The sequence below is a fragment of the Mobula hypostoma genome, chromosome 9 (genome assembly GCF_963921235.1).
Source record: "Mobula hypostoma chromosome 9, sMobHyp1.1, whole genome shotgun sequence".
NCBI classification, from domain to species: domain Eukaryota; kingdom Metazoa; phylum Chordata; class Chondrichthyes; order Myliobatiformes; family Myliobatidae; genus Mobula; species Mobula hypostoma.
In genome coordinates, this window is record NC_086105.1 from 133,273,162 (window position 1) to 133,299,179 (window position 26,018).

At 40.1% G+C, this 26,018-nt stretch overlaps 1 protein-coding gene across 3 annotated transcripts in view; it reads left to right on the plus strand.

The window, feature by feature from the left end:
- grin2aa (glutamate receptor, ionotropic, N-methyl D-aspartate 2A, a) overlaps positions 1 to 26,018 on the plus strand; it is a 315,483-nt gene that overhangs the window by 258,066 nt on the left and 31,399 nt on the right. For all 3 annotated transcript variants that reach the window (XM_063059218.1, XM_063059219.1, XM_063059217.1), the window contains exon 11: positions 12,679 to 12,866. In XM_063059218.1, coding sequence (XP_062915288.1) covers positions 12,679 to 12,866 — 188 coding nt within the window. The remainder of the gene's footprint in view (positions 1 to 12,678; positions 12,867 to 26,018) is intronic.

Sequence of the window (26,018 nt, forward strand, 5' to 3'; positions counted from 1 at the left end):
CCAGGTCACTAGGTGTATTTAAGGCAGAGATTGATAGTTTCTTGGTTGGACATGGCATCAAAGGTTACTGGGAGAAGACCGGGAACTGGGGTTGAGGAGGAGATTAAAAAAAAGGATCAGCCATGATTGAATGGCAGAACAGACCCGATGGCCAGACGGTCTAATTCTGATCCTATGTTTTATGGTCTTAATCAATAAGTTTTAAACAATATCTAACAAAAGTCTTCAGAAGCCTGTGAGCTGAAAATTAGCGAGAGAGTAAACAAGAAGTATAAACAATCAAGTGCTTAGGAAGACTTTCTCGGTGAGTACATTTTCAAGCACATGTTCTCCCAGCATGTTCTTTAAATTGGGAAATCAGAGACCATCATTTGATTCTCCAACTGCTAATTTTCATAAAAACTGCAGGCTATATGCACACAATTGCTCTGCCTTCGCTTGATGGGAGAGCTTGATTGTGTAATCAGTTAAATAATACTGCCTTCTGTAGACAGCATCCTTCAACAGTCTTGAGATTTAGCTCAAACCAAATGACCCTATTCAATATTATTAATTAATTAAATATCACTTATCTATTGTGTCAGTCATCATAGAATCTTACTTGTTCCCTAGGAACATTTTTCATATAGTTGTGGAAAGCAGAAGCAACTGAGGGTGGCGTAAGACATAGGGGCTGGTTCTCTCTCTGCCTGCTCTTAAAGTGATCCAAGACCCCCACGTATTTCCCTGCACCCTATTCTCTCTTCCTTGCCCACTAACACCCCTGCTGATTCAGCCACCATCCACCCACACTAGGGGCAGTTGGTGGTCAATTAACCCATTAACTTATGTGCCTGTGGAACCTGAAGAAAATCAGAGCACCTCGGGGAAACCCTGACGGTCACCAGAAGAGCATGAAAGCTCCACACAAGTGAAGAAATTGCTCAGTCTTCTACAGTTACCAAACAGGCTGTGACATTGCCACGTTGAGCTTAGGACCAGACAGCTCTGACAACATGTTGAACAAACGAATGCATGTTTGGGATTGATTAAGATGTGGCTCTGAATTTGGATCGGGCATCTACCTGTCTCACAGGGTTTTGTTGCACTCTTCCCTCTCTGCTTGTTTCTGCCTATCTCTCTCACCATCAGCTATGTACTTTTTATATCGCCTCTCTCCCTTTTGTTTGTCTTTGCAGATTTGAGTCTCATTTCCATAGCTGCGGCCTGACCTGCTGAGTTCCTCCAGCATTTTGTGTGTGCTTATTTGTTTCTCTGCCTCTTTGCTCACATTTTGTCTGCAGCAATCTCTCTTGATTCATGTTCAGAAACAGATGTTACCTTTCAACCGTCAGGCTCCTGAACCAGCGTGGATAACTTCACTCACCTCAACACTGAACTGATCACTGAACACAACCTACGGACTCACTTTCAAGGACTCTGCAACTCATGTTCTCAGTACTTATTTATTTAAATTATTTATTTATTTGTTTGTTTGTTTATTTTGTATTTGCACAGTTTGTCTTCTTTTGCACTTTGGTTGCTTGCCAGTCTTTGTGTGTAATGCAAATTCATCGGTTCTATTGAATTTCATTGCTGTACTCTGAATGCCTGCAAAAAATGAATTGCAGGGTAGTATATGGTGGCATTTACGTAGTTTAATAATAAATTTTACTTTGAACTTTGACACCTTTTAAAAATTTCTATTGGTTTGCTATTTCTCTGTCTCATACCATAGCTTCAATCCCACCATTATTTGTTTCTAGAATCACTTCATGCCCAAATATTGATTCAGTCTACCGTCTGACTTGTCTCTGTTGTTTTCAGATTTATTTTTTTGCTCAAGTTCCATTTGTTTGTTTTAATTTTCATCTCTAATCACTGACTCCAGCTACATTATAGTTGTTGTCTGCCTCTGTTCCTGAATTTATGTCCTTTCCTTAGACTCATCTTCTCATCTCTCCTAGATGATACATCAGTGACTTTATTTTTACTCAGCCTCTCTGTTACCTGTCGCCTGTGGGAATATTTTTTCTTTTGTTCATTTCTGTCTCATTCAATTTCTCAAGGGTTGAAGAGAGCACTGTGTCGTTTCACCAAAACATCTTCACCTTTTCACCAACCTAAGCATGGGAACCAATAAGGAGAAACCTTCTTGAAATAATTGCAATTGCTAGCTACAAGCCGTTTCAAAATTTCAGGAATTAATTGATCTAAATCAGACTCAAATTGAAGCACACATATGCTGGCCACTTTATTAGGTACCTCCTGTACCTAATAAAGTGGCCACTATGTGTATGTTTGTAGTCTTCTGCTGCTGTAGCCCATTAACTTCAAGGTTTGTACACTCAGAAATGCTCTGCTTCACACCACATATAGTAACGCATGGATGTTTGAGTTAATGTTGCTTTCCTGCCAGCAATAGCCAGTCTGGCCATGCTCCTCTGACCTCTCTCATTTCATCCACAGAAAAACTGCTCACTGGATGTTTTTTTTTGTTTTTCACACCACTCTCTGTAAATGCTAGAGACAATTATGTGTGAAAATCCCAGGAGATCAGCAGATTCTGAGATACTCAAACCACCCCGTCCGACAGCAATGATCATTCCACAGTCAAAGTCACCTAGATCACATTCCTTCCCCATTCTGATGTTTAGTCTGAACAGCAGCTGATCCACTTGACCATGTCTGCATGCTTTTATACATTGAGGTACAGCCACATGATTGGCTGATTAGATATTTGCATTAATGAGCAGTGTACAGATGCACCCAATGAAGTGGACACTGAGTGTATCAAAGTGGAAATTGATCCATTACTGCTTATTCCGGATATGCGATGTGATATGTATCTAACTTAAACCTTGCTTCTGAAATCCTATCTCAATTATTCCTACCTATTTGCAATGCAAGTTTAGTGTACGTTGGAGACTGAATTTATTCTGGCATGTTTTTTTATTAAAATTCCAATTTACATCCAAAAATAATTAAAGTTTTTGCATTCTGGAATGGTGAGAATTGAAACAGGAGTCACTCAAGTCTATCTATCAATGAGATAGAATGAGGGCCATCTGTAATGTAACTCCATTGATTGTCAAGGACCCACATCTCTTAATACCCTTTACAAGCATTAACATTAATGCCCCCTTGCTTACGACATTGGCTAATAACTAAATCGTTACGATTGTTATCTATTCAATGGGGAAAGTTATGAGCAAGTTCCATGATAGAAAATGTATGATATTAGTTGTTAATTATTAAATGCAGAAGGAAAGCAACTTTCTTCTCCAGCTTTTGAAACCCAATCTCATTCCTTTGATAGCTGGCCTACATTGGACGAAAAATTAATTAAAAGTTGGCAGTAGAACTTGGTGATTACATTAGTTTCAGGTTTGAATAAACTGACATCTAATTTATCAAACTTAATAGATGTTGAGATTTTAAGTTACTTTTAAATAGTAATAATCTTAATGGAATAAAAGTTACAGTGTCATCAAACGATTAATTACAGTTTTGCACAGTAGAATGGATCAGCTTGATGTAACAGAATGACTTTAGAAATATGTTCCTGGTCCTGAAACTTAAGTTCATCAGAATTCAGCAAGTGTGGTGAAATCCTTTTAAAAACAGTCGGACAGAGATCTGCGGTGGTGGCCATAATGTACATTGTGGACAATGCTTGGCGACAGGGCTGTGTGTTCCACTTCCATATAATGGACCTTAAACACAGTGACATATTTCAGGGTACTTCACAGGTGCTTCAGATGTAGCTTGAGCCACATAAAGAGATATTTGGTCAGATTATCCTGAAATCGCTGCCCAGTGTGTCTACCTGGCTGCACCAACCTGTTCCAGGTGCAGATGAGCAAATCGACCCTCTGTACCAAGGAGAACTACCTTGAAACCGAGCAGGCCACAGAGGGGCATCGAGGTTTCCAGAGAATATGCGGATTCCCAATGCTCCAGAGAAAGATTTTAAATTTAAAGATGATTGCAGTCACACTATATGCATTGGAAGAAAAGTGTTAACACTTCCAGGAATGTTAGATTAGGTTAGATTTATTAGTTACATATGCATTGAAACATAAAGTGAAATGTACTGTTTGTGTTAATAACCAACAGTGTGAGGATGTGCTTGGGGCAGTCCGCAGGTGCCAGCACACTTCAGGTGCCAACACAGTATGTGCACAATGTTCAGCAGGACAACACACAGCCAACACACAAGACAGACTCAACATCAGAAAAATAAAACCCTTCCTAGCCCCCCACCCCTTCCCCTATTGGGGTCACTGTCCCTCGTTATCAGGACTGTCGACCGCGGTCAATAGAGAATAGGTGCAGGAGTTGGCCATTCAGGCCTCCAAGCCAGCACTGCCATTCACTGTGATCATCCACATTCAGTACCCCGTTCCGGCCTTCTCCCCATATCCCTTGACTCCACTATCATTAAGAGCTCTATCTAACTCTTTCTTGAAAGCATCCAGAGAATTGGCCTCCACTGCCTTCTAAGGCAGAGCATTCCACGGATCCACAACTCTCTGGGTGAAAAAGATTTTCCTCAACTACGGTCTAGATGGCCTAACCCTTATTCTTGAACTGTGGCCTCTGGTTCTGGACTCCCCAAACATCGGGAACATGTTTCCTGCCTCTAGCGTGTCCAATCCCTTAATAATCTTATATGTTTCAATCAGATCCCCTCTCATCCTTCTAAATTCCAGTGTCCTTGACATCAAGGATTGTTGGTCGGAGTGGATCAAAGACTACTCCTGCTGATGTTTTTCTATTCCCCCAGAACCTCAGACTGATGGACAGGCAGGACCAATAATACTTGGAGATTTTTCTCTCTGCTTATACTTCCCCACTGTGCTCTACACACCTCCAATCACACCTTTGCCACATATGTAAGGTCGGTATCGATGTTTAATAGTTTATGAGTTATGCAGAACCTGGATTAGTGGAGACATGAGAAACCAAAGTGAGCACTTGTACCCATCCCTTTTCCACCACAGACTGTGAGAGCAGGCCAACCTCCACCTTCACTCTCATACCACTAGTCCACACCCTCTCCCAGTTCAGATAGCCGGCAAAGTTCGTAAAAATTTTTTATATTGGTTTTAATTATTCCAGAATATCAGAGAAATTACAGAAAAAAAGAGTAAACAGTAAAAAATCTTTTCTTCCAGGCCGATGAAGGGTCTCAACATGAAACATCGACTATTTACTCTTTTCCTGGCCTGTTGAGTTCCTCCACCATTTTGTTTACGTTGCTCTGCCTTAATCTTCCCTTTCTTCTGAGCAGCTTTACAACCTCTATTGAAATCAGTTAGATTAGAGATCCTGTGTCGGGTCAAATCTTATTCAGGATGTAAGAGCAGACTCCTCAGAGTAAATGTAGTGCAACCTTTACTAGAGGGAAGTTAGCAAAGAAATTGCTAGTTGGGTTTGGCTTTGGGACTTCCATGTTTCTGGCACACAGACTGGGAAAACCTGGATTTAATGAATAAAACCCTAAGTGTTAATACTTCAAGAAACATCAAAAGATCTTTTTGAGTTGGGATTTAGGAGAATGTGTGGACATAGTGTATGAATGGCGTGTCCAGACTAAATATTCAGGCTAATAGAGCATTTCAATTCATTCTAATTTTGTAATAACTTGGCATTTTTACAAGTTTCAAATGTGGTCACTGCCCTTTCTTCAAGCCCATTCTTGCTTTGTGATTGTGATCTCTGCAAATTATGTCTGTAATAAAATCCAGTTAGTTTGTATTCTGCTTCAGGTTCCTTTGATTTTAGATTTTCTTCAGATAGTTTTCAATATCAAGGTCCCTGAGCTATTCCCTGTTGATAAACAAAATTCTGCTGAAAATGTCATAGGGTCTCAACATACTGACTCCAAGCGTGACCCTGTATCTTAACAGTAATGGAGAAAAAGCAAGTAACTTTGACTGTTCTAAGCATTGATCGGTAAACATTGACCACAACGCCACTAAAGGGTTTTAAATCAAACTCCTGCTGCGTATAGTCAGTCAACAAAGCTGAATTACTAAAGTCGCCGTGAATCAGAATTTCATTTATTAAAACCAGTGAATTCTGGTTATATGGGCTATCAGTTAATTGGGGCAGCTGCTTATTTGAGACAACTCTTAAAGAGCAAAAACAAATTAAGAAAATAGCGGGATTCGCTTTGCTTATTTGTGACAAAATGCTGCTACTGGGGCAGGAGATTATTGCTGAACATTTTCAGTTGCATGCAGATTGTGTGGCAAAAGTTAGACACTATACCAAGCTTAGAGCAAACAGTTTTTAAATAGCGTCAGTTGCATGTGATTGTGTTCAAAAAGCAGTGAGTTTTTAACACTGATGGGGGGCAATAAGCAATAAAGCAATTCAGAACTGTTTTGCTCACTGTGGTTTCAAGCATTCAGACTTGGAAATGCCTGAAGTGGCCGGGAGCGAAAAGGAAACAATTTCACTATTCAACAAGTTTGGAACTATAAAGAAGTTGAAGGTATTGACTATCATCTTGAATGTTACCTTTGGGTCCCACCGAATCCTCAGCTTTCATCTGTAGCTCCAAGTAGCTCTTTGCATGGGATAGCAGCCACATCCGGATACACTGCTTCAACAAGTGGGATAAACCAGGTGAGGGTAGCTGGTGGGTCGCGTACTCCAGTGAGATAAGAACGTGCCAGTCCTAGCATGAGAAATAAGCTCCAGCAGACTGGGCGGATAAGATCTATGATGAGGTCCAATGGCCAGGAAGGCAGTTCTGCAACACTATGTGGAGAGTGAAGAACATCAAAGAGGCACAAAAGAAGTCATGGTCATCCATAGCAACCAATGAAGACCCCAGCTGTGATGTCTACTCGTTCCACTGGACCCAGACTTCTGAGGAACAGACAGTGGAACTGCTCCAGTGCAATGGCTTTTCCACTTTAAAAACTCTCCTGTACGGGTTTGCTGTCATCGTCAGATACGATGATAACCACCAGTAGCATTGGTAGTGTCCTAATTCGTTCTGTATTTCATTTAAATGCATACTTTTTTTACTCAGTTAAATGGTTGTTCTTTTCTATACCTTTTGAACTATTTCCAAGAAACTTCGGCTAATTGGGCCAAACGTACTGGTCCCTATGTATCCCAGTTAACTGCAATCCGCTGTATTTATACCAAGTGCACGGGGAATGATCTGGTTAACTTAAAGCGCAATTATGACACCATCCTTCTAAATTGGATAAGGAACAATTTGATAATCTACGAACTCCAAATCGAAATTCCAAAACTGACAGAAAATCCAAAGAGAAACACATGTTGGAAATCAGAGATGAAAATAGAAAACCTTAGAATCTTTCAGAAATCTTAGAACCTTTCAGGACAGGTAGTATCTGTGAAATGGTGTTAATATTTCCAGTCAAACCCAATTTACAACTTTGTAGACAATGAGAAGTAAAGTTGACTGGTCTTTCACCTAGTCAATAATGATATTTTGAAAAACAAAAGAACATAATAGGTGACAGATTTGTTAACTCTTAAAAATCTGTGCAAAAACAGAGGGCTAAGTAGAAGAATTAGATTAATCAGAATCAGGTTTAATATCACAGCATGTGTTGTGATATTTGTTAACTTTGCGGCAGCAATACAATACAATACATGATATTATAGGAAAAGCTGTGAATTAGAGTAAGTTTACATATATAGAATGGAAAGAAACTGCTCCTGAGTCGCTGACTGTGTGCCTTCAGACTTCTGTACCTCCTTCCCGATGACAACAGTGAGAAGATGGCATGTGCTGGGTGGTAGGGTTCCTTAATAATGATGCCACCTTTTTGAGCCACCGCTCCTTGAAGATGTTTTGGATGCAACGGAGGCTAGTACCCATGATGGAGCTAACTAATTTTGCCACTGTCTGCAGCTTACTTCAATCCTGTGCGGTAGCCCCCTCTCCCATACCAGATGGTGATGCAGTCATTCAGAATGCTCTGCATCTGCAGAAATTGGAGTGTTTTAGGTGACATTCAAATATAGACACCATCTTTCCTTCATTATAGCTGCATCAATATGCTGGGACCAGGTTAGGTCCTCAGAGATCTTGACACCCAGGAGCTTGAAACTGCTCCCTCTATAAGGACTGGTGTGTGTTCCCTCATCTTACCCTTTCTGAAGTCCACAATCTGTTCTTTGGTCTTACTGACCAGAGTAGGTTTAAAAAGTCAAAGAGCATCGATGGCCGAAAGGTCTGTAGTGTGTTGTAATGTTCGATATTCTATGTTCTAAAATGGACTGTGCTGTATACGTTGGTGCACCACAAGAAAAGGACTGTCTGAACAAAAATCATCTCACTGGGCAAAATATTAGGTCTCAGTTATATTTTGGATTGGATTTTACATCACATGATATGTGACATTGAAATAGCAAGCACATCGCTTGAATTTCTACCAGCATATTCTACTTTAAACATGTTGTTTATTTTACAATATGGATCATTTTTTCCCTTATTTTCTCATTGAATTATTGTAATAGATAGACGCTTTGGTTGTCAGAAGCCATTTTATTGCTGATCCACATTTGTGAAACATTTCTCTGTATCTAATTTCATGGAGAATGTTTGGGAGACCAAGTTGTCCTTGCTCACTCATTTGCAAGTTGTACTCTGACTCCAAAATTTTGCATAAAATCAAATGATTGAAAAGTTAGTTTAGCACTTCCAACTGCAAATTAATTTCTGCTCATTGTCTATAATTGACGTTTATTTTAAGGAACAAATTCATCAATTCTTTGTTTTACGCTGAAATTTCTATCTGTAAGTGTGAATCTGTTACATGAAACAGCTCCTAACAGTTCAAAAATAGCTCATTAGAAAATGGCGTCACGTTGTGTTTATTGTGTAAAGGAGGGTGTTTAGTTTTGTTAAGCAGGTCTGATGTAAACAAGATTAGTAGTATGTCCTTCCAGGAATAAGCTCAGAAAACAAAATGGAACAGAGGAATCAATTACAGAGAGGAGAGATTTGACACTTTACATCCGTGGAGTTACCCACTCTAAACCTATTTCCTCCGTCTTATAGAAATAATAACGAAAATAATGCTGAGGAATGAGATGACAACAGCAGGCCAAAACATACAAGCAGAGACAAGGGACTATATGGTGACAGATGAAGAAATCTTTGAAGGGGTTGAGATTCCTGTTTACAAATAGTGTAGGCGAATGCTTGCTTATCTCTGAAATTAATGATCCACTGAATTAATGGAGCAGTAATGAAATCAAGTGGAATGGATGATAAAAACATGCAATTTATGAGTGCGTGATTTGTTGACAGACCATTAATTACTGCAAAAAAGCAGACTCTCTCCCAATTTTCTGTAAAAGACGACTCTCCCCACCATAGTACAGTATAAGAAGTGAAAACAGATCTTTCACTGCTTATCAAAATTCCTCCAGTGGTTTTCCCTCTCAAAATTGTCTGGTAATAACACCTTAAGTAACAGTGTACTTTGACTTAGTTTGATCTAAAAAATCCTATTAGAAATTTCAGTGAGAGTTAAATAAATAATATCCTGTATTCTCCACTAAAGATCAAAATAAACTCGAGAAATCATTTTTATCAGTTAGAAAGATTTTTTCGCACTTGTGCTTGCTTTTTGCACATTAATGGCACAAAATATTAACTCAACATAAACACACTGCCACATCCAAAGTAGGAAACACGGTCATCAAATTTAGTTACTCTGAGAATTATTAAATAATTACTTGCTATTCCCCTTTCAGTTAAATTATTACCAAGTTCATGGATATTTTGTAAAGTGTAAGCAATTAACACATTAATAACAGAACTTTGAGATTATATGAAATATCCTTTTCAAGAAGATAAGGTACAAATTTTTCAAGCCATAATGCATTCAAAACTTTCTTTATATTCCTGAAACTAGTGTGCAGTTTAACACAGGGGAAACATTGCCATTCAAAGGATCATTCTAGTGAAGAACATCTTGACAAGCTTGCCATGTGGGAACTAAACAGTGAAAGTCAGAAGATTGCTAAATTTTATACATATTTGCTTTATTGATTCTGTGAAGATGGTACTCTATTTGACCCACTAGGAAACTATTATGAATGGTTAATTAATTCCCTTGCAATGCTGCCCTAAGAAATGTTCTTAAATCTATTTAGTAAATGTAAAATTATATCAGTCAATCTCCCTTTGGATTGACCATAGGTATTATAAAAATGTGGTCTTCAACTGAAGGAATTTTAAAAGGTATTAAAAATTGGTTCAAAGCGTACCGAGGTAATCCACTGTCCAGTTTAATTTGAAATATTCTGTCCTAATTTTCAATTATTATTTTGATTACATATTTGTGGCTAAGAGGCAAAACTTATCAGAAATTCGAGCAGCAGAATTAATCAAAATTTCTGTTCAACATAGACTGAAGAGCTGTGAGATACAAAAGTGAAGTCACTTTCGGTTGACAGTATACACTCAGTGGCCACTTGATTAGATACCTCCTGTACCTAATGCAATGGCCACTGAACGCATTTTCATGGTCTTCTGCTGTAGACCATCCATTCCAGGGTTTGAAGTGTTGTGCATTCAGAAATGTTCTCCTGCACACCACTGTTGTGTGACCTTGTTAATTAAGTTACTGTTCTCTTCCTGCAGCTTGAAACAGTCTGGCCATTCTCTAGGAAGAGGCGCAGTCGACGTTTCAGGCCGAGACCCTTCGTCAGGACTAACTGAAGGAAGAGTGAGTAAGGGATTTGAAAGCTGGAGGGGGAGGGGGAGATCCAAAATGATAGGAGAAGACAGGAGGGGGAGGGATGAAGCCAAGAGCTGGACAGGTGATAGGCAAAAGGGATACTCCTATCATTTTGGATCTCCCCCTCCCCCTCCAGCTTTCAAATCCCTTACTCACTCTTCCTTCAGTTAGTCCTGACGAAGGGTCTCGGCCTGAAACGTCGACTGCGCCTCTTCCTATAGATGCTGCCTGGCCTGCTGCGTTCACCAGCAACTTTGATGTGTGTTGCTTGAATTTCCAGCATCTGCAGAATTCCTGTTGTTTGGCCATTCTCTTCTGACTTCATCCACTACCAAGGCACTTTTGTCCACAGGACTGCCACTCACTGGATGATTTTTTTTCCTTGCATCACTCTCTGTAAATTCTAATGACTGTTGTGCATGAAAATCCCAGCAAATCAGAAGCCTCTGAGATACGCAAAGCACCCCATCTGGCACCAAAAATCTTTCAATGGTCAAAGTCACTTAGATAGCATTTCTTTCCCATTCTGCTGTTTGGTCTGAACAACCAAACCTCTTGACCATATCTGCATGCTCTTATGCATAACTTTTTCTGCCACAGGATTGGCTGATAGATATTTGCACTAATGAGCAGGGAATGCAGGTGTAGCGAATAAAGTGACCACTGAGTGTATGTTGCAGTTTTTGCATATTAGTTCATCTCCGGTCTGTTGCATTTTAGCAAATGCATGTTGTACTCCTTTTCTCCATATCTGACACCTGCTTTCAATGACCACTGATCTGAGAAGAATTTCAGCCAAGCTTTTCCAAATAGGCAGTTCTTTTTTTTAAGTAAGGTGGTATTGGATTTTATAATGGAGAATATTGATAATACACTTGCATAGACATAGATAAATGGAAATTTCAGAGTTTGGGATTAAGGTGGTGGAATGGGGTGACTGAGCACATCATTCAGTATCATAACCTTTGCAAGTGATTAGAAGAATTTGCTGGAGGGTTTCAGGATTGTGCAAAACTTTAAAAGGGTCTGTGCTCAAAGGATTTTTCTGGTATTGATCATAGCAAATACCAAATGTAAGGGACTTGGACACTGATAGATTCAACAGGAAACTTAGGAGACTGGCAAGAATGTGGAATTTGCTTCCAAAAAAAGTTCAATTACATTTGTATTCTTTGTTACTTTTTGGCATGTTCTCTAGGGATAAGATGAAAGAGTACAGAAGGATATGTTGATAAGGGTTAGAAGAGAGGGAGAAATCAAGGATGGAATGTGAACACCAATTATGAATGGAATAACTTGATCTGTTCTTTAAACAGTTTGAAGCTAATATAAATGTTAACTTTGCTAACTTTGCTCTAGCAATTATTGAGATTGCAGGATGAGTTGCTATGGGGACAATCTTCTGAAGTTGCCAGAGGCTGTAAGGGCACCCCTTAGCAACAATTCAAATTTGGATCATGCCACGTGAGGTACGCAGCACTTCTCGTTACAGTGTAATGAGCCATTAGCCACCACCTTTTCATTCTGCCTACACTGAGGGTAAAACTGATTTGATGTCATTACTCTAAACTAATTCACAATGTTCAGAAGTAATATTAGGAGCAACACTGTTGCAGCTGTTGTGATAGTTCTAAACTTGGACTGATAATAAATTGGAAGTATGGTGCTCTTGGGACACTGTCCTTCCAACGATTGTTCCAAGAAACTTCATCCCACAGAACTTACCCAATGTTGTCAACAATGGTCAGGAATAGTGTTAAAGTCTCTGTTGCAACTTTAGGACATTAGTCACTAATAAGAATTAGTGAAATGCAAGTTGGGGGATTCTTTTTTATTAAGCACAACTTGAGTATGCAGTAGTTGTGTCTTGCTTTACAGCTAGAGTGCATGCCTCCTTTCTGCAAACCCGATGGTGCTCTTTTCAGTCATTTCACTTCTTTTATTTTAGAAAGTTGGATGCTTTCATATATGACGCAGCAGTGCTGAATTACATGGCTGGAAGAGATGAAGGATGCAAGCTTGTAACAATTGGCAGTGGATACGTCTTCTCAACCACTGGCTATGGGATAGCTTTGCAGAAAAGCTCACCTTGGAAGCGTCAGATTGATTTAGCTCTCCTCCAATTTGTTGGTGACGGTACGTGTGCTTCATGTTACCCGTGAACTCGTGAATCTGTTAAGTATGCATGCCTATTTAATTCTTTTGATGAATCTATTCCTCCGCAGCATGAAGGTCCAGTGAGAAGGAATTTCTCTGGAGTACAGCCTTCAGATGTTAAACTAAAGTAGGGGACTTTACACAGGCATATTTCATTATAAATGCTGACATAAGACTTAGTAGTGCAGAGTGTTGACTCCAAAATCTGTCCCAAACTTAGCACAGCAATATAACTTTTTCAGGTAGGATCATTTCAAAAATGAACATAGAAATTATCACAGAAAATGGAATGTTTTCCCATTTGTTTTATTGTTCATTTTAGATGTGGGTTCCTACGTATATTTGTGATTTCAGCCACCTGCTTTGCCCATCCCCTCTGACACTTTGAGCTGGAAGAATAAAGAGTTGGAATACTAACCCATATTTGTCTACATGGAGATTGCCTTACCTGATGAGTGTTTCTGGCATTTGCTGGTTTTTTTAAATTTTAGTTTCCCAGCTATTAGCAATTCAGTCAAAGTCTGAAATTGATTTTGAGGCTCATGCCACACTATTGCATATAGAATTGGAACTGCTTTTGAGTTTATACAATTAACTGTGGAGTTTTGTGGAAGTCAAAATGTTACTTTCCTTGTTGCCTTTTACATAAGGATAAAATCTATTTTAAGGTTGATTTCTGATCTTTCATCATGACCTGTATTTCAATTTGATGTCCCATCATTGAGTTAGTTAGGGATGACCTTGTGGGATGTCGGTACCAAGGATGCAGTTGGAAAATGTAGGAAAATGTTATTTTCTGTGTTGGTGAAGCATTTTTCCCTGTCAGTTTATAGTAAGCCACACTATGAAGGGACATTATGCTTTCTAAACAATGAATTATTCTTCGAAGATCTGTGGTTTTTTAAGCAATCTGGTGATACACTTTGCCAAGAGATTTTCCACGCACCCATTTCCTTCCTGTCTTTTTAAGCACTGTCATTATTCAAGAATGTTATTTCCAGAGTTTTAATGAAAGTAACCGCAGCCAAGCTGCCTTGCAACTAGCTGTAGGGACTAGGATTCCCTTCAGAGCCTTAACAACACATTTATCACTCAACTAACATCACTTAACTAACACTCAACAACCAAACTGTCCAGTGGGAGGATGCTGTATGGAGATTGGCCACCACAATCCATACAACAGTGACCACACTCATGAATTATTTCATTGGTTGTAAAGTGTGGCATTGTTGTGGGAAGAATGAAAAATGTCAATATCAAAGTAATTCTTTCTCAGTCTGAGAATTGCTTGAGAAAGTGGTGCAGATTGTAGAGGAACTATTGAACAGTTGTGTCTCTGATTGTGGGTTCTAATGTTTCTATTATGCATTCTATGGAGTTCCTTGTTTCATGGATGTCTGTGAAGAGTAAGAATTTCAGGTTGCAAATTGTATACGTATTCTGATATTGAACTGAACCATTGAACAGTGGTGGACTATTTTGGCTGAAGTATGACGGACTCCTGAATTCCAAATCTAAATTTTAGGTCTGCATGGAGGAAGTTGAAAATATATCCTTACTCAGGGTATCAAAAAGTAGAACTTTCCAAGTAGTCCCACAGAAATGAAATACAGAGTAGCCATGATCTGATAATAAGATCCTGTTGGGCTAGGTGGCCTGCCACTCCCTATGTAAGAGTAGCCTGCAAACTAATACCAAGTTGGTGAAATTATTATCACCGACCATCTTTTCAGAACTGAGGAGGAAATTAAATTTATAGCAACAGCAGTCATTTTCGGGTGTTATATAGAGGATACCTCAATTGTATTTGGCCGAATACTGGTTGTTGTTTCTTCAGGCAACCAAATGTGGCATTTTTCATATGTCAATGAGTGGTTAAACGGTAGTTGGAGGTTCACTCCAAGAGGTAAATATATTAGAAAATAATACAAAATGAAGTTGCTGTTGAACCATAAGAAATAGAATTCGACCCCTTCTTTGCCACTCACACTTTGCAGAATTGTAGAACTTTTAAAAAAGACTAGTCTTATAATAGATAGTCATGGAACTAGAGGATTGTTTTAAAACAGAACATTTGGTTTACTACTGGGCTTTGGGGAGGGATTCTGCCATCCGTACAAGGCCTGGCTGACACAGTGTGAGGCTTCATATTCACAGAATTATGGTTGACTGACTAGCAAACAAATATGTTCAGACTGATTAAGAATGCTGGCCTTATAAATGACGCCATATCAGAAAAATTTAAAATAAAAATTCTCCATGCACATCCCATCTCTGCTTCAAACCCTGCTCGTCTTCGGGCTGTGCTTATTCACCTGGTCTGAAGTTCATGGCTCTAGAGGTCTGACAATCTCTCTGAAATTAACATTAATTAGGTCTGAAAACCAGGCACTGGGAACTGTGTTCCCACTGGGGTGTGATTCACCTTCACTGATATACTTTGATGTAATGGTAGAGATCGGTTTAAAAAAAACACCGTTTGGAACTGACTCAGATGAGGGCATTCTAAAGAAAGTTCAGTAGAAATTTATCTTCCAGCACATGTATTAAACAGGCAGATAAAATAAAGTTAACTGACGCGAGTTTCGGAGGCTGAGCACAATGTGCAGCTGCTCCTATTTATGCACGGTTAATGCAAGCGACTGAGGAAGTTACAACTTCTTTGCCAATGTAAACATACACTGTGCATACGGTACATCCCATACAAAAGCTGAGAAGGCTCTTTCAGCTGGTGCAATTGACACGTTAATTTCAGTTAACTCTTTGTTTGCACATTGAAAATCTTGACACATTTTTGCCCTACACAGAATAGCTGTTAATTGAGAGCAGAGTTTATCATGATGCTACCAGAGAAGGAGGCAGACATTTGTCCAGCAAGGACAGTGCAGTTCTTTAGTCGATTAAATAGTGCACCTTGCCCACACCACATAATAAAACCCTCGATGTCCTCCATAGTTAAATTTGGTCCAGGTGGTGGTGTTAATACTTATGAAATAATTCTTGTACGTCAAATATAAGATAATTCACTTGTAGTTCTTTGACCACGTGTGACAGAGAGTCAGTCAATGAGTGGGAGGGCTCCCATACATTAATTATTTTAAAATCATAGAACTGTATATTGGGAAGCAAGTGCCACTGACAACCAATATTTTTCTAGTCATTTAGCACTTGTGACTAAAAGTGTTTCACATGGTAGTCCTTTTATTCTAAGCCACACTAAGAACTCTTCAACACACAGCCTTATCAGCTTCATAACTGTGGCAGTATTTTTCTGCAGTGCATCCGCCTCAGAATATAGTTGTCACAAAAGTTGCTAGTTCAGAGAGTAATAATAGACACTCCTTCCTCACTCTCTCTCTCACTATGCTCTTTTCCTTCCTCTCTTTCTGGCCATTCATGTTGTGGAGTGTCTGGATGTTTGCCTCTTCATAAATGGAATGCTGTTATCAATAATTCGTTCACAGACTTACCAATCAAACCACTGAACAAATCCAGTTACAATTTACTGAGTGTCTGATATTTAGCATTGCAACTTATTAATGCTGATATATAGATATAATATGTATTCAAACACATTTAATATAGCTTTGCTTATTGAAAGGACATGTAAGATTAAGAACTTCTTAAAGACCCCTGCTATTAGTTTTGTCCTGCTGTGCACTTGAAGCTAAGCTCAAATTCCTCTGCATGGATTTTGTTTTTAAATGAATGGATTCTGTTACACAGGAAAAGGTTGAGACAATGTCAAACTGTGAAACTGAGCTAGAAGGTTTTATTCATGTGAGGGGAGACAGATTCCTAAAATCCTGTTGTGTTTATTCACATAACAGATGTACAGACTATCAAAGTGTTGCATTGCATTGCAGCACAGAAACTGGCCATTTGGCCCAAATAGTCTATGCTAGCCTTCACACAAGCTTCTTCTTAACTTCGTGCTATGGTAGTATAGCAGTTAGCACGACACTACTACAGCTCGGGGCATCAGAGCTTGGAGTTTAATTCCAGCACCAACTATAAACTGTTTGTATGCATGGGTTTCCTCCAGGTGCTCTAGTTTCCTCCCACAGACCAAAGACACAGTAGTTAGTAGTTAATTGCTCATTGTAAATTGCCCTGCGATTAGGCTAGTGTTAAATAGGTGGGTTGCTGGGTGGGGAAGCTCATTGGGTCAGAATGGCCTGTTCTGCACAGCATCTTTCAATAAATAAATCAATTGTAGCTGAAACTGATGTATGAATCCATCATAAGCTTATCAGTTTCTCTTTGTGTCTAGGAAGGTCTGTAAGATTGTACAAGTGCACGTTTCAGCACAGGCTGTAGAGTTTCCCACAGTGGCTTGCATGATTAACCCAAATTTATTTTCATGCCTCATCCTTTATACCCAAGCAGGTGAATGGATTGTATTTGCAGCATCTGATCTATGTTTTGCCTGAGACAAATGAAAGTTGCCTCAGCTACTGAAAATCCAAGTGAAAACATTTTTGTTTTTAAGTACTCAGCAGGCTGGGCAACATCTGTGGAGAGCAGCATCGCCAGTGATTCAGGCGAATGATATTTCATCAGAATTCTATCTCCACTGATGCTGCCTGACTGCCAGGCAATTACAGCATTTTTAGACCTTAAGACATAGGAGCAGAATTAGGACATCAAGTATGCTCTAACATTCAATCATGGCTGATTTATTTTCCCTCTCAACCCGATTCTTCTGCCTTCTCCTTGTAACCTTTCACACCCTAAGTAATCAAGAACCTACCAATCTCCCCTTTAAGTATACTCAATGACCTGACCTCAACAGCCATTCATGGTAGCGAGTTCCACAGATTACACAAATCATTCACTGAAATATTCTCACAACCTATGAACTCACTTTCAAGGATTCTTCATCTCATGTTCTTGATATTGATTGCTTACTTATTTATTATTATTATTATTATTATTATTATTTCTTTCTTTTTGTATTTGCACAGTTTGTTGTCTTTTGCATACTGGCTGACTGCCCAAGTTGGTGGGGTCTTTCATTGATTCTGTTATGGTTATTATTCTGCTATGGATTTATTGAGTATGCCCGCAAGAAAATGAATCTCAGGGTTGCTTATGCAAGGGAAGGCTTTTTAGAACAGCTTGCTGTTGAGCCCACTAGGGGATTGGCTGTGCTGGATTCGGTGTTGTGCAATGATCCAGAGGTGATAAGAGAGCTTAAGGTTAAGGAACTCTTAGGGAAGAGTGATCACAATATGTTTGAGTTCACATTGAAGTTTGAGAGGGAAAAAATAAAATCCAATGTGTTGGTAATTCAGTGGATTAAAGGAAATTACAATGGCATGAGAGGGGAACTGGGCGAAGTTGACAGGAAAGAGATATTTGCAGGAAGGACAGCAGAGCAGCAATGGCTAGAGTTTCTGCGAAAAATGAGGGAAGTGCAAGACAGATATGTTCCAAATAAGAAGAAATTTTCAAAGGGAAGAAGGACACTACTGTGGCTTACAGAGCCAAAGTAAAAGCAAAAGAGAGGGCATACAAGGAATCCAAAGCTAGTGGGAAGATAGAGGATTGGGGAGCTTTTAAAACTTGTGGAAGGAAACTAAGAAGGTCATTCAGGAAGAAAAGATGAATTATGAGAGGAAGCTGGCAACTAATATCAAAGAAGGTACTAAAAGTTTTTGTCAGTATATAAAGGTTAAAAGAGAGTTGAGGATAGATATAGAACCAATACAAAATGACGCTGGCAATATTGTAATGAGAGATGCAGAGATGGCAGAGGAACTGAATGCATATTTTTCGTCAATCTTCACAGTGGAAGACGTCTGCAGTATACCGGACATTCAAGAGTGTTAGGGAAGTGAAGTTTGTGCAGTGAAAATTACGATTGAGAAGGTGCTCAGTCAGCTTAATTGTCTGAGGGTGGATAAATCTCCTGGACCTGATGGAATACACCCTCGGGTTCTGAAGGAAGTAGCTGGAGAGATTGCAGAGACATTACCAATGATCTTTCAAGATTCTGGCATTGTACTGGATGACTAGAAAATTGCAAAAGTTACTTCGCTATTTAAGAAGGGTGGGAGGCAGCAGAAAGGAAACTATAGACCTGTTAGCCTGACATCAGTGGTTGGGAAGTTGTTGGAATTGATTGTTAGGAATGAGATTACGGAGTACCTGGAGGCACATGACAAGATAGGCCAAAGCCAGCATGGTTTCCTGAAATGAAAATCCTGCCTGACAAGCCTACTGCAATTCTTTGAGGAAATTACAAACAGGGTAGATAAAGGGGATGCAGTAGACGTGGTGTACTTGGATTTTCAGAAGGCCTTTGACAAGGTGCCGCACATGAGGCTGCTTTGCAAGATAAGAGACCAGGGAAATATAGGGAAGTTACTAGCGTGGGTGGAGTATTGGCTGGTCGGCAGAAAACAGAGAGTGGGAATAAAGGGATCCTATTCTGGATGGCTGCTGGTTACCAATGGAGTTTCACAGGGGTTGGTGTTGGGACCACTGCTTTTTACGATGTACGTCAATGATTTGAACTACGGTATTAATGGATTTATAGCTAAATTTGCTGATGATACATAGATAGGTGGAGAAACATATAGTGTTGAGGAAACAGAGAGCCTGCAGAGAGACTTAGATAGTTTAGGTGAATGGGCAAAGAAGTGGCAAATGAAATATGATGTTGGAAAGTGTATGGTCATGCACTTTGGTGGAAGAAATAAACGGGCAGACTATTATTTAGATAAGGAGGGAATTCAAAATGCAGAGATGCAAAAGGACTTGAGAGGCCTTGTGCAAGGTACCCTAAAGGTTAACCTCCAGGTTGAGTCGGTTGTGAAGAAGGCAAATGCAATGCTGGCATTCATTTCTAGCGGTATAGAATATAACAGCAGAGATCTGATGTTGAGGCTCTATAAGGCACTCGTGAGACCACACTTGGAGTATTGTGTGCAATTTTGGGATCCATATTTTAGAAAGGATATACTGACATTGGAGAGGGTTCAGAGAAGATTCACAAGAATGATTCCAGGAATGAAAGGGTTACCATATGAGGAACATCAGACAGCTCTTGGGCTGTATTCCCTGGAGTTCAGGTAAATGAGGGGGGATCTCATAGTAACATTATGAATGTTAAAAGGCCTGAACAGATTAGATATGGCAAAGTTATTTCCCGTGGTAGGGGATTCTAGGTCAAGAGGGCACGACTTCAGGATTGAAGGACGTCCTTTTAGAACTGAGATGTAGAGAAATTACTTTAGTCAGAGGGTGGTAAATCTGTGGAATTTGTTGCCATGAGCGGTGTGGAGGCCAAGTCACTAGGTGTATGTAAGGCAGAGATAGATAGGTTCTTGATTAGCCAGGGTATCAAAGGGTATGGGGTGAAAGCAGGGGAGTGGGGATGACTGGAAGAATTGGATCAGTCCATGATTGAATGGTGGAGCAGACTCGATAGGCCAAATGGCCTACCTCTGCTCCTATATCTTATGGACATATATGTCCTTTGATAATAAATTTTCTTGGAACTTTGAACTCTAGCCAAAGCAATTCTTTTTCAAGTCTGTTCTAGAATGATATCCTTGTATTCTGAGACTGTGCCATCTGGTCCCAGACTCCCTTGCTACGGGAAATATCCCCTCCACATTCACTCTGTTGAGGACTTCAGTATTTGATGGGTTTCAATGAAATTCCCTCTCCTTCTTCTAAACTCCAGCGAGTACAGGCCCAGACTCATACATTAACCCTTTCATTCCTGTGCTTATTCTTGCAAACCTCCTCTTGACCCTCTGGAATGCCAGCAGATCTGTTCATAGATACGGGGCCCAAACCTGCTCATAATACTCCAAAGTGCAGTCTGATCAAAGAATTATAAACCCCTACTACCAAAGCAGGTGAATAGATTGCTGTGTATTTGCAGAATCTGACTTGAATTTTGCTTTAGACAAAATTAGCTAAAATGCAGATACTGAAAATCCAAATTATAACATTTTTTAAGTACTCTGCAGGTTAGGCAATGTCTTTGGAGAGAAGTGTTGTCAGTGGTTCAGGTCAAAGATATTTCATCAGGATTCTGTCTCCACTGACGCTGCCTGACGGCCGAGCATTTCCAACATTATTTCAGATTGGGACAATTTGCCTGGCTGCTGTTTCAGGCTAGTGAGCTGTTTCTTTTTTGCAATGGTTGCACAGGGATGGTAATAAAGTAGTAATTTGATAGCTGGTAGTATTGAGACTTGTCTTAATGAGACATGAGTTCAAATTTCATTTAGCAGCTGGGGAATTTAAATTTAATTAATTTTTTAAAAATCTGGATTAAAAAGATGTTTTCATTAATGTCAACCAGTAACTTTTAAGACCAATCCAGGTTCATTAAAATCCTGTGGAAAGAAATTCTGCTGTCCTTACCAGTTGCTTTGCTCTTTACTGCCTTCTGAAATGGGCTAGAAAGACCAACACAAACCTTGCCACAAGGACTGCAGCAGTTCCAGAGAGGATTCATCATCGACCTGTCAAGGGGTTTAAGGGAAAGACAACTAAATTGTAACAGCCATATATGAAGGGAATGCATTAAAGATAAAAAATAATAGCCAATTGCAATGCCTGATTCATTGACAGGAACCCAAAGTGTGATATTTTTGTATTTTGCTGTGCATTGTGGCCCTAGTCACAAATTTTGGTTTTAAGTATGTGTATTGATCTTGGCACCAAGAGTGGATGGCAATTCATTATGAAGGTAAACCATTGCCAGTGGTTTCTCATTAGATCAATAAAAGTAGTTTTATGCCTCCAGTAAAACATCCCTTTATTTTATAGGTAATTGCAGGAAAGTGGATGCTTATGCATTTTCAATAAGATTGAGAAGCTTTTCAGAAAGTTAGCATTGAATACCAAGGAGCATGGAGGAGACTGCACTAACTCTGCACAGGGCAGAAGTTGAAGCCCATCCATTCTACAGTTAGCATTTTACAGTGAGCAACCCTCGGCCGAACCATAATGCAGTCTGTGACAGGCAATATCTCAGCTTCCATTGCAGTACAACCAGATTCCACCCAGTGTCTGGATGTGCATTGGCAGTTCAAGCTTCTATCACACAAGCTCAGCTTGATGTCGTGTTAACACAAGTTGCTGCTGTTAAGCCCACGTATGCCACTGTTTAAAGGTGTTCCCCAACTCTCAGAATTGTCCAACGCTCTTGCCTCCAACATGCTTATCTGGATCGCTGAGGTGTTGCCCCAAGGGAGTCTTTGTCAAGTTGTTACCTCACTCAGTATGACCACATTCACAGACACCCCAGTGTCACTTGATTTGAACTATAGTTTTAGCTTTCAGCCTGCAGGCCTGACTGTGGGCACTCGGACTGAAAAAACGCAGCCTTTGGACCCAGAACTGGTCAAGGTGAAATTCAAGGCCACGTGTAAACTCTTACACTGCACCGTCCTTCAACAACAAACTTGTAGTCACTGTGCCAGCATTTCAGAGAACACAGGGACAGATAGCGCTAGGGGAAGCACAGGAGCACTAGGATTATTTAGATTATTTATTTTATGTTGGTTGTAATTTTGCATTGTTTCAGGTTGGTCTACAACAAGGTGACAGCAAGGTGGTCAATGAAGTATAAGGACTTTACGTATTGGTATTGTGCTCAAATGAGTTGATCTTGGATATTGAGACCAGATTTTTGCAATATAGATTGGCTCCTTATCTTTTCTTCTCCCTCCTGCCCCTTCTCTACGTTCAGGCACTTGAACCTCCTTCCTAATGGTAGTAGCGAGAAGAGAGCATATCCCAAATGGTGAGGATTTTTAATGATGGGTGCTCCCTTCCTGAAACACTACTCCTTGAAGATGGCCTTGATGGTGGGACCTTGATGGTGGGACCTGCTGAGTCTACAACCTTCTGCATTCCTATGTTCTTTTTTTGCTCAATATTCGGTTTGCAGAGAAGTGGTGATAGGGAGATTGTGCAGTGTCCAACAAATCATGATGTCTTCTACCTAGCTGTATATGGCAGGACTTCTCCACGGAAACAGAATCCTTATTCCAGCACATCAATGGTTTGCTCTACCACATTTTATGTGGTAACATGGCGCCTTTTTTCTAAATGTTGCTGTGGATACAAAGTTCTATATCTCCACCAGATATCCTTTGTCTCCCAGTGGTTATATTTTGAAGTTAGTTGTGATTGCTGAACTGTGCTTGGCATGATGAGCTGCAACAGAAGGGAGTTCCATGATACTGGTCGTAGAGATAATTGATCATTTGTTTATGACCACATGCTAACTGGACAATGAGGAGATGGAATCCCCTCCAGGCTCGCTAAATTTCAATTTTAACACGTGCTTCTAACACATGGAACGCTGTAAGGATATGTTCTCCCTGTGACCGTGTGGGTTTCCACCGCATGCTCTGGTTTGTTTCCTTGTTAATCTACCTATCTATTTATTTATTGATTGATTGATTGAGTTATAGCACAGAATCAGTCCTACCGGCCCTTCATGCCATTCTGCAATTTAATCCTTGCCTAATCACAGGATAACTTACAAATGATCACTTCACTTACCGAACAGTACGTCCTTGGACTGTGGGAGGAAAACAGGGCACCTGGAGGAAACCCACGTGGTCATGGGGAGAATGTACAAACTTCTTACAGGCAACAGAGGGAATTCAACCTGGGTCCCTGGTACTGTAAAGCATTGAGCCAACCACTACGCTACCGTGCCGCCAATTCCAGCGCCGTCTATAAGGAGTTTGTACGTTCTCCCCATGACCGCATGGTTTTCCTCCGGGTGCTCTGGTTTCTTTCTACAGTCCAAAGACGTATCAGTTGGTAGGTTAATTTGTCATTGTAAGTTGTCCAGTGATTAGGCTAGGGTTAAATCGAGGTTCGCTCGAAAGGCTGGAAGGGCAAATTCTGTGCTGTATCTCAAGAAATAAATTAATGAATGAAAATTGTGACAATGATTGCATTCTATGTCTGCTGACACGGAAGTCCACAATTCTCATGAAGCTGCGTGCTCACTCTGTATTCTGCACTTTGGCAAAGAATAATGAGATATGGTTGACTATCTTTGGAAGTGCACCCAGGGGACAGTTAAAAATATTAACAGTTCTAAGCTGGAAGTGTCCTGAAGCATAATAGTTCATCATCACAGTGACCTTCACAGCCACTGGCACACGCGTCTCCTACTGCTCGGAAGCTGCAGTTGTGGCATGCTTCAGCCTAGGCGTTATTACTATAGCACAGACATCTCACTGAAGTTCAAAAAGGAGAATTTATTATTGAACGTCCTTGGCAGATTCTTTTTTTTTATCAAAGGTAGAGTGTTCCACCTGTTCACTTTACCTTTCAGGATTTCGCAAAATCACAAACAGCTACAGGACCTCAGTTAGCTAGTGGAAATCAAGCTCACTGGCTAGTACTGGGTGGTCTCTTTAACTTGCACATTATTTTGTGGTGCGTATGTGAATTAGGGGTAGTGTTGGAGAGTTGTGGTCTTTGCTGCTGAATGTACTTTCAACGTTGTGTGACTCTGAGACATTAGCTAGAATATTAGGTATGAGAGCGTGGATGCTGTTTCACTGATGCTTGACATCGTAGTTGGGCCAAACTGCATCCTTTAGGCAGGCAGATCTTTAAAGGAGAAAGTAGTATGAGTCCAAATACTAATTTGTGTGTGCACAGCGGATGTCACACTGGAGCCATTCTGGTTCCAATAGCTTCCAAAAACGTGTGTGCGACAAAGCCAGGTTCTCATCTTGTTTTAATCATGTTGACATGGTAATAGTCAAAGTAAATTTATTATCAAAGTACATGTATGTCACCATATACAACCCCGACGTTTATTTTCTTGTGGGCATACTTAATAAATCCAATAACCGTAACAGATATCATCAATGAAAGACCGCACCAACAGGGCTGACAAAAAAGAAAGAAAAGGGAACAATAATAATAATAATAATAAATAATTAATGGCTATCGAGAACATGAGACAATGGGTCCTTGAAAGTGAGTTCATTGGTTGAGGGAACAGGGATGGGACATGTGAAGTTGAGTGAAGTTATCTCCTCTGGTTCGGAAGCCTGATGGCTGACAGGTAATAACTGTTCCTGAGCCTGGTGGTGTGAGTCCTGAGACCCCTGATTCTTCTTCCTGATGGCAGCACAGTAAGAAGAGATCTTGACCTAGGTGGTGGGGGGTCCCTTATGATGGATGCTGCTTTCCTGCGACAGTGTTCTTTGTGGATGTACTCAGTGGTGGGGAGGGCTGCATCCACTACTTTTACTTGGAAAGTTCTATTGCTGAAAGCCCTGCCTGTGTTCAGAATCTGCACAGCTAATATCTCAACGTTTTAGGCCATCAACGGGAACTCCAGAAGTACACTCTTCATCCGAAGCCAGACTGGTTGTCCAAAAGTAAAACGTGTACTGGTCCTGGTGTCTGGTTTAGTGAAGGAAGGAGCCATTCAGGGATGAGGCGACATTACAATGCTAGGGTTGGTCCCTTTGGACATAGTAGACAGTGTATAGAAAAATGTACGAGAAGACTAGACAGAGTAAGTATCAAGAATTTGTTACTCTTGGCAGATATCTAACAACCAATGGGCTTAGATGTAGAAGAAATTTAGATGTAGAAGTATTTCTACTTAAAGTAGAGTGGAGTTAAGAACTATCGGTCTGAAAAGATAGTGGAAGCAGATTGGCCACAACCTGCAAGGCAGCACAGAGGTGTTGCAGCTAGTACAGCTGTCTGACAGCGACAGTGGTATGGTTTAATCCTGACCTCTGGTGCTGTGTGGTGTTTACACATTCTTTCAGATTTACTGATGGCGATTGAGCGCGTCGGGAAATGAGTGGGTCTAATTGGGTTGCTCTGAGAGTTAGGAAACAGGCTGGATGGACGCCCCATCATAATGAAATATGACATAATACAAGACAAAATATTAAATGGTTACGGAAATTGGATTAGTCTAGGTGGTTGTTTATTGGTTGGTTTGGATATGATGCACCAACCAGTCTCCTTTATTACAGTACATTTCTGTGATGCTATGAAAGTGGTGTTCACAGATACCAGATTAACATTTAGGCAATTGGATATAAACCTTCTTTTACCTTTCTTCTTATTTCTACAAATACTTTTTTAAAATAAATC